Source organism: Typopeltis vanoorti, chromosome 17, assembly GCF_054136105.1.
Source record: "Typopeltis vanoorti isolate ZY-2024b chromosome 17, IOZ_Tvanoo_1.0, whole genome shotgun sequence".
Classification (NCBI taxonomy): Eukaryota; Metazoa; Arthropoda; class Arachnida; order Uropygi; family Thelyphonidae; genus Typopeltis; species Typopeltis vanoorti.
Window position 1 is genome coordinate 1,196,749 of NC_143565.1, and position 13,537 is coordinate 1,210,285.

The 13,537-nt window shown below is 36.8% G+C and overlaps 1 protein-coding gene across 1 annotated transcript in view; it reads right to left on the minus strand.

Moving 5' to 3' along the window:
- The window catches only part of LOC150097089 (myosin-14-like), a 1,147,103-nt gene that overhangs the window by 527,867 nt on the left and 605,699 nt on the right, over positions 1-13,537 (minus strand). Inside the window, exons 19-20 of the mRNA XM_090407039.1 lie at positions 11,189-11,297; positions 470-601 (exon numbers count right to left, since the gene is read on the minus strand). Of these exons, the coding sequence (XP_090263165.1) occupies positions 470-601; positions 11,189-11,297 (241 nt within the window). The remainder of the gene's footprint in view (positions 1-469; positions 602-11,188; positions 11,298-13,537) is intronic.

A 13,537-nucleotide genomic window follows, 5' to 3' on the forward strand; every position in this document is an offset into this window, starting at 1 on the left:
TTTCAAAAATATGAGATGTTGGAAAGTGTTGAAAGACGACTGAATAAGTTGGTTTCTGGTCTCAGGAATGTGAAGACAGATTGAGAGAATGCAAATTACAGAGCCTAGTGGATAGAAGGAAGAGGGTAGACATGATTGAGACATATAAGTTGGTAAGGGGTAATAACCAGATTAATGTGGATGAGATTTTGTACATGGAGATAGGGGAGAACGAGATGTCTTCCCTGGAAACAGTATAGGTGAGGGTAGGAGTTGATTTTTGCATGGATAGTCATGGGTGAATGGAATGCATATTGCCTGAGTGTGTGTTGAGTGCAAATACAGTGAATGCATTTAAGTTGAGGTACGATGAGCTGTGCATGTGAGAGTGGGACCTCCCGTGATGACTCTCTCTCTTGACTCCATGGTGGTCTGTTGATAAAAATAATAATAAAATACAGGTGACCAGTAATTGCATTATGATATTTACCTGTTTCAGTCTTTCACTTAACTCCCTTGAATCATGTTCAGCTTTTTCCATCTTTTCTTTAACCTGCTTTAACTCATCTTCTTTTGCATTCAATTTTTCTTCCTGTTTTGTTACTTGAAGAAGAGGTTTTACCTACCAAAAGATCATATATATATATATATATATATATATATATATATATATATAATATATATATATATATATTTTTTTTTTTTTAAATTAAGAACAACAAATGAAGCACAGCATATTTATGAATGTTACAATGCAATAAGTTCTATAAATTCCCATAGATCTTCACAACAGGTTGCACCTAATTGTATATAAATACTTCACTAAAAAACAAAAATGGAACAGTTTATTATTTTAAACAACTGTCCAAATGACAAAATTTTATGACATGGCATTTTTATTTTAAAATGAACTATTTCATTATACTTATTTTAAGCATGTTCTAAAAAAAGCATAGCATCATTAGATTAACTTCAAGTGCTCCAGAAAGGCACATTTTACTCAAACTTAGAATTTGAGATGTTTATTAAACTTCATTGAGAAAACTCAATTTAGTTTAAATGAAACTATTTTAGTGGAAAGCCTTTTAAAACAAAATCATTTTGTTATCGGTAAGGGGGTGATCACCAGATTAGAGTGGATGAGATTTTTCTTAGAATATGTGGAAACAGGAGAAGAATGAGAGGTCATCAATGGAAGGTGTATAAGGCAGGTGTGAGCAAGGAGGATAGGAGTAGATTTTATGCATGGAGAGTGGTGGGTGATTGGAATGCACTGCTTTCCAATTGCCTGAGAGTGTAATTAGTGCAGCAACAGTGAGTGCATTTAAGCTGAGGTACTATGATGAGCTGATCATGTGAGAGTGGGATCTCCCACAATGAATCTCTTAACTCCATGGGGGTCTGATGATGATTTATTCAAAACAATGCAAAAACATTTGCTTATTTTGAATGAATTTCAAGATATGTAAAATGAAATTTGCATATGTTGTGTGTAGATGATCATGGTAGTAGCACTTTTGAGTGTAGTTGGTGGATTAAATGGAGGAGACAGTGAGTTTTAGAGAAGAGTGTGCTCCATCGATAAGTCCTTGGATTCCTTGCAGGTTCATGTAATAATAATAATAATTATTATTATCACATAACACCCTGGAGCAGGTACTCTCCCTCGATGAGTCTTTGGACTCATCGAGAGAGAGTACCTGCTCTACAGCTCTCCATCTCCACCAATCCACCAACCGTAACTATCTTCATCATCTACACCAATACCATCTAGCGCCGACCACCACTGCCATTAGTATTTTCACAGACAATCACCAACATCCATGCCCATGGCGAGATTTGAACCCGCAGCCTTTTGTCTGGAGAGCGGATATGCTAACCACTTCGCCAATCAGGCCGGCAATAATAATAGTAATAATAATAATATTTGCATTGACAGATGTGACATAGGAGAATAGAGGTTCAAGAAATAGAGGTGCTTAAAATATAGCAGAAGCTCAAAACAAACACAGCCATCAGATTAGATGGCATATCGCCCTGTGTTTTATGAATATGTGTAGGTGAATTATCAGCTACTTTGGACAAGCTGTTTAATTTAAGCCTCAGTAGTACGAAGTTGCCAATGGAGTGGAAAGACGGCAAAATAGTCCCATTGCATAAAAGAGGCTCTAAGAAAGAAATAGCAAATTATAGATGAATCAGCATCTCAGGAGTGGTAGTTAAGGTATTGGAGTAATTGGTGAAAGACAGAATTCAGGACTGGGTAGATACTATACTGCATCAGATTAGATAGTGCATCTAATCTGATGTTCTATAACAGACAAAAATGGTGTTGTGATGCAAAGCCTAATTAATAAGGCTTTGCCTTATTAATTAGGCTTTGATCTTTTTATGATCAAGTGACAATTGAGTTGGATAAGGGAAATAGCCACTCAGTGATATTGCTGGACTCGGCAACTCCAATTTGCTCCAATTTATGCAACTCCAATTTGCTCCAATTTATGCAACTCTATTGAATAAATTGGAGCAAACAGGGATGGATAAGAATCTAGCAATTTGGATTGGAGAGTAGCTGATGTACAGATATCAAAGAGTAGTGTATGGAGGAGAAGACAAGTGAGCAGTGCTGTAGCACAGACCTCAGTATTTGGTCCTCTGTTGTTTAATTTGTATATCAATTATACAGGAATTGATTTGGCAGAATATTCAGTTGTTTACTGACAATGATAAGGTGGAAGAGCAACGGTAAATGCAGATGACTTTTCTGCAGGAAGACTTAAATAGACTACCAGTATGGGCAAAGGTAAATGGCTACCAATTTAATGCACCTAAGTGTAAAGTAAGTAAGCTTCTTCGATATAGTACACAGCTTCTGATCACTTTGGGAAGAGATCAGAAGCTGTGTACTATATCGATGGAACTGAACTGCAGGAAACTGATGAGGCCTGAGATTTGAGTGTAATTGTGGACAGAAAGTTGTCCATTTTGTGGACATAGGGTATACTGTAGAGGTAACCAAAACAGCACATCAGATTACGTGGTTGTTGAAGAACATACTAACAAACAGGGATAGAGAGGCTATTGTTCCCCTATATAAGGCTTTAATAAGGCCACATCTGAACTTCCAGATTCCTTGGTGATGAAGAAGTTGTAGAGAGAATCAAAAGGCAAATGACAAAGATTGTAGCAGGTATGTGGAATGCTCCCTATGAGAATAGATTGATGGTCTATAGCAGGGGCGGCCGCATGCAGCTCGTATCCACGTGGCTCTTCATGATCTACCAGGAAAAAATAAACAAAAAGAGAAGAGGAGACACAAAAAAGAGGAACAAAATTTAAAAAAAAAGAGAGGAGAGAGAGAGAGAAAAAACAGGGTCAATAAAAATTACTGCAATAAAAACGTTTAATTCGAAACATATTAAATGAAGTTTATTGAAAGTTTATTTTTCACTTGGTTAGACTATAATAAATTTAGTTTAATCCTTTATCCAAGTGTGAGAAACAAAGTTTGCGCCTGAAAATATATTCAGGACTGGGGTAGGTAGTACAACATCAGGCAACTCGTAGCAAAGGTGGACCAAGCTAACATCAATAGGAGTGATGTGTTTTGCATTATGGGAGATACTGAGATAGGAGTGATGTTAGCTTGGTCCACCTTTGCTACAAGTTGCCTGGTGTTGTACTACCTACCCCAGTCCTGAAGATATTTTCAGGTGCAAACTTTGTTTGCTCACACTTGGATAAAGGATTAAACTAAATTTATTATAGTTATAACCAAGTGAAAAATAAACTTTCAACATACTTCTCTAAATCCAGAGTTATTTAATAAAAAGGTGGCACACCTTTTGGCAACTCCTATAGGTAAAGATGACCTCGCCATTGCTTCTGCCTGGTATCTCCACCTCTGGGCCTGGCTCCCACTGAAGAGACCTCAATAAAGGTCAAAACTAGTCTGGGTAGTGACCCTTCCCTTAATGCATAACATTATACATATCTGCAAGGAGATGTGTTTTGCATTATGGGAGAATACTGAGATAGGAGTGATGTTAGCTTGGTCCACCATTGCTACGAGTTGTCCGGTGTTGTACTACCTACCCCAGTCCTCAAGATATTTTCAGGCGCAAACTTTGTTTGCTCACACTTGGATAAAGGATTAAACTAAATTTATTGAATGAAGTTTAATTTGAACAATTTTAAAGTCAAAACATTTATTTACTTATTTATTAGTAGAGGCCTTCCTTGTATCCATTTTCTTAGTAAGAAAATGGATATCCTTAAAATTAGTTGTGTAATTAGTCAAAGCAGTTCTTACAAGCTTGTTACACCCTTGCCATGCACTCACTCACTTACCCTCGTATCACCGCATCTGTCAAAGGTTGCAGCTCTTCTAAGTCTTACTGGAATTATTTTGGCTCCAAAAGGCCACGTAGTTGGCCACCCGTGGTATATAGGTTTCAAAACTCAGTTAATAGACAAAAAATGGGATACATAATAGAAGCCCATTAAATCCCATTAAGTTGTTAAAGGGATTTTATAGGATTGATACTGAAGACTATTTTCAGTATGAGGCAAGAAGGGAGAGAACAAGAGGTTGTATAAGAGTGTGGTTAGGACTACGTATTTTGCTTGGAGGGTGGTGAATGGGCAGAATGGTTTGCCAGAGTTGGTTGTGGGTGCTTCATCAGTGAATGAGTTTAAGAAGTGTGATAGAAATTGAGTGAATGATGGTTAATGCGTAATAAAAAAAAATCAATCTCCCACCATGATTCTTCTGCCTCCATGGAGATACCTGTATAATAATAATAATAACATTTAGTTTATAATGAAATATGGTAATTAAGTTCTTTACTTAGGTCAGTTAGTGGTCAAAGCTATTTATATAGCTCTGACCCTTCACTGGATTTTCATAAAAAAACATCACATCCTTTATACATAAGAGAGAAAGGTATTCCAAAGGAGGGAAATTAGAGATTGAATGAAAAGGATGAACATGTGTTATTTTTATTATTATCAATGAGGTTAATCTTTTTCAATGCCAGCCAATATCAAGCAGACTGATAAGGGCTAATATCACAATGGGGTGCTGGACAATGAGACTTATTTGTACTTATCATCCCACAGAAGATTCTAATAAGGAAGAAGAGGGGGGGGGGGCATTTTTCAAAACATTAGGGAAGGCGGCCGACAACAAAAAAGAAAAAGTCAGTCCTTGGTAGAGATCTAAACAGCAGAGCAGGAAATGTTAAAAGTTTTTTCACTCAGTTATACTATAAATTAAAGATGCCAAGAAATTATATTCGTGGTTTAATCCTTTATCCAAGTTTTTGCACCTGAAGTACCTTCAGGACAGGGCAACTCATATACATAGAGGCTAATGATTTCTCGTCAATTGCTTTCGTATCCCATAATGCAAAGCACATATCCCTTCAGACAGTATAATGCTATGCATTATGGGAAGGATCACTACCCAGATAGGTTTTGACCTTCATTGTGGTCTCGTCAGTGGGAGCCAGACCCTGAATCAATGCCAGGGTTGAAGTAATGCAATTATATTCTTGGATATAAGAAATTATATTCTTGGATTAATCCTATATCAAAGTGTAAGCAAACAAAGTTTGCACCTGAAGTATATTCATGACAGGGCAACTTGTATATAGAGGCTAATGACTTCATATCACTTGCCTTAGTATCCCATAATGCAAAGTACATATCCTTTCAGACGTATAATACTATGCATTATGGTAAGGGTCACTACCCAGACCAGTTTTGACCTTTATTGAGGTCTCATCAGTGAGAACCAGGCCCTGAAGTGATGCCAAGGTTGAAGTAATAGAGAAGTCATATTTCCATATACAAGTAGCCAAAAGGTGTCACACCTTATTATTAAAATAAAATATTTTATTTTAATAATTAGGTGTGACACCTTTTGGCTACTTGTCAACATGTCTACTTGGACTATATGTCTGAGAGGATATGTGCTTTGCATTATGGGATACTAAGGCAAGTGATATGAGGTCATTAGCCTCTACATATCAGTTGCCCTGTCCTGAAGATACTTCAGGCACAAATTTTGTTTGCTTACACTTGGATAAAGGATTAAACCAAGAATATAATTTCTAGCCATCTTTAATTTATTTAGAGTAGGAAATGATTACCAGACATATAAGAATGATTTGAGAAAATTTGGAGAAAAGAGCAAAACTAATAATAATGGTAAGTACCTGCTAGATTTCTGCTCAGGGCATAGACTAGTTATTACTAACACCATGATCCAAGATAAAAATGTGCACAAATCTACATGGAATAAGAAAGGTCTCATTGACTATGTTATTGTTTACAGTAGACAGTGATGTTTTCCCATAAGTTAAGGACAGAAGAGTATACAGAGAATTTGAAATGAGAGGTGATCACTATTTAGTGTTGAGCAGGATAAAACTGAACTGATGAAAACAGGTATGACACTACTTATCGAAGCTCTGTTTTCATCAGTCGCTTTCTCTTCTCTCGTGCTTCTTTCTGTGGCAACTTATCTGGGAAACATAATGCAGTAGTTTCCCCTTCTTTTCTGAATTGCAGTACCTTCACTAAGTTGTCACTATTCTGATAATCTTCTTGAAACCATCTTCTTTACAACCATTCCACTTGTAAGAAGTAGTGGCAGTTACTGTTGCCCTCCTAGTTATTCACTTCAAGTTTAAATCTGCTGTGTTCTATAAGCCAGAGATGCCTCTCATCAAGGATGTGGTTCTTTGCCACACACAGAGAGTCTTGATATGGAGAGGTTTGGACCCACTTCTGAGTACTGCATTCATATTTGAGACAAGAAACCATATTCAGCATTTTCTGTTCATTTGTATTCTCACCTTCCTTCACCTGAAAGATGAGTGAGTGTTAACTGTATCATTTTTCCCTGAAAACTGTACTTTAATTTGCACTTTCACTTAACAACAATACTTTCTACGGATAGTTAATTCCAAATACAACTATCAGTCTTACATAAGTGCTTTACAACTCACTCCTTTTTGTGCCTTCCATTATCATTATCTCATTCATAGTTTCTTCACATCCCATCTTTTAAATCATCTATACATGCCAAACAATCAGCTCTTTCACTTTTATTTGTTGCATTCTAACAGCAATACAATAACTATCAGTTTTCATCTCTCTCTACCTCGAAAATATGATTTCAACTGACTCTCATCAAGAACACCTCTTATCATGAAATCATAGAAAATACTTTCTTTACTCTCTTCTTTCTCTCTCGCTCTCTCTCGCTTTCCTTATCATGGTTTTCTTTCTCTTCTGTTTCACCTCTCCTTTCTTTCATTTCTTCTCTCATTTTTTAAGCCCATGCTTTTTCCTGTGAAACATTCAATGTAAGCATTTTTTTCTCTCTTCTCTGAACAACCAATTTGCATTTTGGTAACTTTTATTCATACTCTCATTCCTATCCACAATTTCCAAGACTCACATTTGGGCACCTATTATCTGTAACCTTCTTCGTCTTCTTTTGCAGCTTTTCCCACTTAAGTAGGGTTGCTGTTTGTAGTGAGTCTCTTCCACAACCTCCTGTCTTGGGCTGTAGCCACATTCAAGTTCTTCATCCTCAAGTCCTCCTCCACCATTTCCCCTCCCTCCATCTCTTCTCTGGCTGCCCATGCTTCCTCCTTTCCCTGCACATCCAGCTGCATCACCTTTCTTCCCACATACTCTTCCTCCCTCCTTCCTCATCACATGACCAAACTATCTCAACCTTGCCTCCTGTATCTTTGCTCCTAAGTTTGTAACTTTCACTGTTCCCCATTACATAGTCATTTCTCAGACAATCCTTTCTGGTCACACCGCACATCCACCTAAGCATTCTCATCTCTGCTACCTCCATCCTGCAGATGTTATTTTTCCTCGGGGCCACAGTTTTCATAGCTGGCCACAGTACGTCATAGCTGGTCTCACTACTGTCCTGTAGATTTTGCCTTTTAGATTGATCGGCACCCTCTTATTGCATAGCACTCCAGCCATCTCCCTCCAGTTCCTGCATCCCACTTCCTTCTCAACCTCACTATCCTCTTTCATTGTTGAACCTAAGTATCTAAAGTCAATGACCTTCCTGATGACATTTCCTTCCAGCTCAAGATCTGTCTCCTGGCTGGCATCCACTTTTGCAATACATATACTCTGTCTTACTTCTGCTCAGTCTCATACTTCTCTCTTCCAGTACTTTACTCCAACTTTCCAGTTTAGCTGCCACTTCTTCTCTTGATTCTGCACACAGTACGATGTCATCAGTATACAACATAAAACAAGACACGTCTTCTCTCACCTCCTCTGTCACCATCTCCATTACAATATTAAACAGGAACGGATTTAATGCTGACCCTTGATGTAAGCAAACGGTCACTGGAAAACTTTCTCTCTCTCCCAGGCAGGTCCGAACTCTTGTCTTCGCATTTCTGTACATCTCCTGCACCAGCCTAACATATTTCTCCAGTACCTTCTTCTCCCTCAGACACCTCCGGACTTTGTGCCTTGACACTCTATCACGTGCTTTCTCCAGATCAATAAATACCAGATGTAGCTCCTGTTGCTTCTCTCGAAACGTTTCCATCATCTGCCGTAACCCAAAGATAGCATCTGTCATCGATCAACCAGGCATGAAGCCAAATTGCTCCTTTGCAATCTCCATCTCCTTCCTCAGTCTTCCATCAAGAACCTTCTCTAGGATCTTCATTGTGTGGGACATCAACTTTATTTCTCTGTAATTCTTACAGTCTTGTGCATCCCCTTTACTCTTGTAGATGGGGACAAGAGTACTTTCCCACCATTCCTCGGGTATTAACAGGTCCCAGTGCAGATCAATTCCCTCTTCCCCCAGTCAGGGCCCACCGATTTTCCATTCTTCATCCTCTTTATGGCCTCCTTAACTTCATCATCGTCATCACGAACCAACGGGCTCACTGCCTGTTGATGTCCGATGCCTGCTTCACTATCTTCTTTCACTTTTCTTTATCCAGCGCACAATGTTGCAGTTTTTGTACACCCATTCCACACTGGTCTTTTATATCATCTATCCATTCTCTGTATGTTGGTCATTTTCTGTACCCATCCTATTCTAAGAATCTTCCTGTAACAAGTTCTTTCAAATGCCAAAATTCTTTTTCTTGATTCCTTGTTTATTACCCACTTCCTTCACTTCCACTTTACTAATATTCTGCACCATCCCCTCATAAGGCTCCCCATGTTCTCTGTGAGTCCTTGCATTTTCTTCATTCAAAAGCCCATCAAAGTATATTCTCCATCTGTTTCTTATATCCATATCCCTCCTTAGAAACAAGCAAAGAAAGAAGGGGAGTAACATTAATCACTTTATTTTCTTCTTTTTAATAGAATCAGCATTGCAGGGATAAAGAAGTTATCACTCTTTATAAGACTTTGATATGATAGTAGACCTGTGCAGAGATTTAGTTTCTTTGAAAATGATGGATAGGATCCAAAAGAGAGTGATAACATACTTTTAATATAATATAAAATACTTTCATGAGGAAACACCTAAGGTTTGTGGGTTTTAAAATTTGATTGATACATGAAGAAGAGAATAGAAATATAGAAGTTACTAAAGGGATTTTATATGATATGAAAAAAAATTTTTAACATGTGACAAGCGAGGAAAGGACAAGGTGTGTACTCCTATAATTTATGTGAAAGTGTTGTTAGTAATGGCATAAGTAGCATTTTCTTGAGTGGTGAATGAGTGCAGTGATTTGCTAAATGTGGTTTCAAGTACTTCAGTCACAAGTGAGTAAAGAGAGGTATGACAGGCATTGTGTGAAATGTGGTCATCTTGTGATGACTCCATGAAGATACACAATACAGTCAAATTTCACTTAAGTGAACTAGTAGAGACCACTGGAGTAGTTACCATATTTTTCACCTTATAAGATGTGCTTATTTGTACCTCAAATTTATCTGAAAATTAGGATGCATCCTATAAGTTGAATGTGTCTTATAAACCGGTGCATCAGTGCTTGTCAGTAATATGTGAGCAGTTTGAATAGTTGCATGGTCGTTAATGGTCACACATTCAAACTAGTCATCAATACATTATCATATTTAAATTTTCTTTATAACCATTAGACTCTATGAAGGACAGCAATAGCTATACAATTGTGTTTAAGTGTAGTGTGATTGAGTAGGCAAAAAAGAATGACAATAGGGAAGCAGAGCAGCACTTTGGGCCTCTGCCTACAGAAAAAATGGTATGGAACTTGGAGGAAACAAGAGCAGTAATTAATAGAAGCAAATTCTAAACACCAGAACTCTGCAGAACCAACAAAATGGCCAGAAATTGAAAATGAATTCAAAATTTGGATAATGAGTCAAAGAAGATTGAGTTGATGCGTATCTACAAAAAATGATTATTCAACGAGCAAAATTATTGTCAACAGAAAAAAATATCATCGACTCTTCCTCGATGAGGCTTTGGACTCCCTGGAGGTGTCACATAATAATAATAATAATAATTTTACAGGGTCATCATCATGGTGCTTTTAGATTTATGAAAAGAAATGATTCACGCACGCATACAAAAATGAAAATATCAGAAAAAATTCCAGACGAATTCTAAAAAATAAAATTATTGAGATTCACAGATTCATCATAAATGCTAGAAAACAAGTCAATTTTGAATTTTCTCAGCTAGCTAATATGGATGAAGTGCCTCTGACTTTTGATGTTCCCTTCAACAAGACGGTTGACTCCAAAGGTTACAAAAATATACTTTTGTTTAAACTTTGTGTGTTATGCTGCAAATAATGTTTTTTTCCAAAAATTTGACATGAAAAATGCGATGCATCCAATACAACGGTGTGTCTTACAAGATGAAAAATAAAGTAATTTTAGTTCTTAATTTGCTATGGCAAGTTTATTTTAGTAGTCATGAGGCTTTGGTCAAAAACTTTTCAGTAGTTTATTATAGTGATACTTCAATGTAATAAATAATAATAATAATTATTCACAGCTCTTGAGTAGGTATATAAGTTGAATTATGTTTAATTAGCATGATCACAATACACACACACACACAGGTAAGTACATGAAAACAGTCAGAGAAAACAGTGAAAAGCTATTTTTAATTCAACTTTTAAAAAAATAATAATCACTAATTTTTACTTGTAATTGAAACATAAAACTAAATCAACAAAAATTTTCCTACCTTGGTATATAATCTCCACCATGACCAATTTCTCAACTTTAAATAAGCTGCACAGTTCCTCTGAAGAATTCTAATAGCATTCAGTTGTTGTAATCGTTTCTTGTAATTTCTGAAATAAACAGTTCCATTCAATGACATGCTGTTTTGAAAGAAATTAATAAAATATTTTACTTTTTTTAGCTATTACTATATGAATTACAATATCATATGAATGGATATGTTTCACTTAGAGAGAATTGATAGAGGGATTAGAAGCATAAAAAGAAATGAGTGGCATATATACGAATCTTCAGAATGAACATACAAGTAACAAGAATATGAATGAAAGGAGAGAAGGAATGAGAGTGGGAGGCAAATGAAATCTAGTCTTATAAATAAAAGACTGGAAGACTTCTAAATGACTTCTAAATAAAAGCACGATGAGAGGAGGAATAAGAATGCAGATGAAGTACGAGTAACAGGATTGAAAGCATAAGTAATAACTACATGTTGTAATAGGATGAAGATAAAATAGTACACAAAAATACTTCAATGTTGATTCATTCAATGACTCAAAATCTGCTAGACAGGATTTACATGCACAGGAATTCCTGCTTGGGAATATGACTGAGAATGGTCATGAAATGAAGCACAGATATAGGTGACTTGAGAGTAGTATTGGGTACAAATGATTTCAAACATAACACAAATCATGAAATCAGATTTGAGAGTCAGTGATGCTGCCAGAGAAAACCACAGGAGATAGAAATAAATGAACCAGAGCCTAAAGATGAGGTGCTGATTAGGGCAGTTAGGTGTGATATTTTGTTTTTTTCATTTTTCAGTAGAGGTGGTGAAATAAGTTGAACTATATCCTTGCATGTTTTTTTTTTCTTTTTTCCAGTGTCTTTCAATAGGAAGAATCCCAAAAGAATGGAAAGACAAAATTGCACCGTTACACAGATGGCACAGTTTTGTGCAATTGCACTACAAATGTGTAGACCTGTATACAACGAGAATACCATGTACAGCAAGGGTTGTCTTATAATGTATAAGAAGTTTAATCTTAAAGTGAAGGTACTTTCTTTCAAAGGAAATCAATAGGGAGTGAGCAGCATGCATTATGATTGATCAAACAATCATTTTTAAGTGAAATTAAAATTACAATCTACATTTTATTCTTTATATCAGTCATCCTCAGGAGTATACATACTGAAAAAGCTACTTTACCATAGCACTATGGCAAGTTACATATCCAGAAATAATGTAATTTCTTGTGGTGGAAAAAAAATTAAAATTAAAGTCTCTCATGTTATTCTTATTGTTATCATACAAGTATCTCCATGGAGTCCAGAGACTCATCGTGAGAAACCCTCACTAACATTTATACACACAAAACCATTACAGCTCCTCTTAAATTCATTCATTTAAGACACGCACAACTAATTCTGGCAATTAAATCCACTCATTCACCACTCTCCATGCAAAAAAATCTAGAGCATTCACACATTTACTAACTACAATCTTATACAATTTCAATGGGTGACCCCTACTTCTCTCTCTCTATTTGTCATGCATTAAAAAAATCTCCTTTGTGTCAATCTCATTATTATTACTATTATTATTAAGGCATCCAAGGAGTCGTAAAATTCATTGTGAGAGGTCCTTCCTAGGAAACAAGTCTATCAAGACTCATTGTGGGAGGTCACTCCTAGGAACACAAAGTCCATCATGCCACTCCTTAAACTCATTGTCCATTCTCGTTCTCACCAATCTATCAGGCAATGCATTCCATAGTTCAACCATCCTCCATGCAAAGAAACCACTCCTCACCCTCTTGCCCTCTAACTTCCAGGGATGGCCTCTTATCATCTTTCCTTCCCGCTGTTCAACCAAGCAAAAGAACTCCCCATTGTCAACACTGTAACCACCTCTTAACAGTTTAAAAGTCTCAATGATATCACCTCTCCTTCTTCTATCCATCAAACTCTGCAGTCCACATTCCCTCAGCCGATCCTCATAACTAACATTGTACAGTCTTGAAACCATCTTTGTTATCTGCCTTTGTACCTTTTCCACAGTTAATTTATCCCCTTCAAATCGTGGGGACCAAATCTGAGAACAATAGTCCAAGTGTGGTCTGATCAGGGTCTTATATAACGGAATGATAACTGTTTTATCTCTGCAGGTCAGTGTCCTTCTCATTATTGCAGCAATCCTCTGTGTTACCTTCACCACCTTTGCCATATGTTCCCCAAATTTCAGGTTTCTATCAATCATCAAACCCAGATCTCTTGTCTCTCCTACTTCTCCTACTAACTCCTCCCATAGAGTATGCAGCATTCCATTGATGTGTCCCAAACCTCAAGA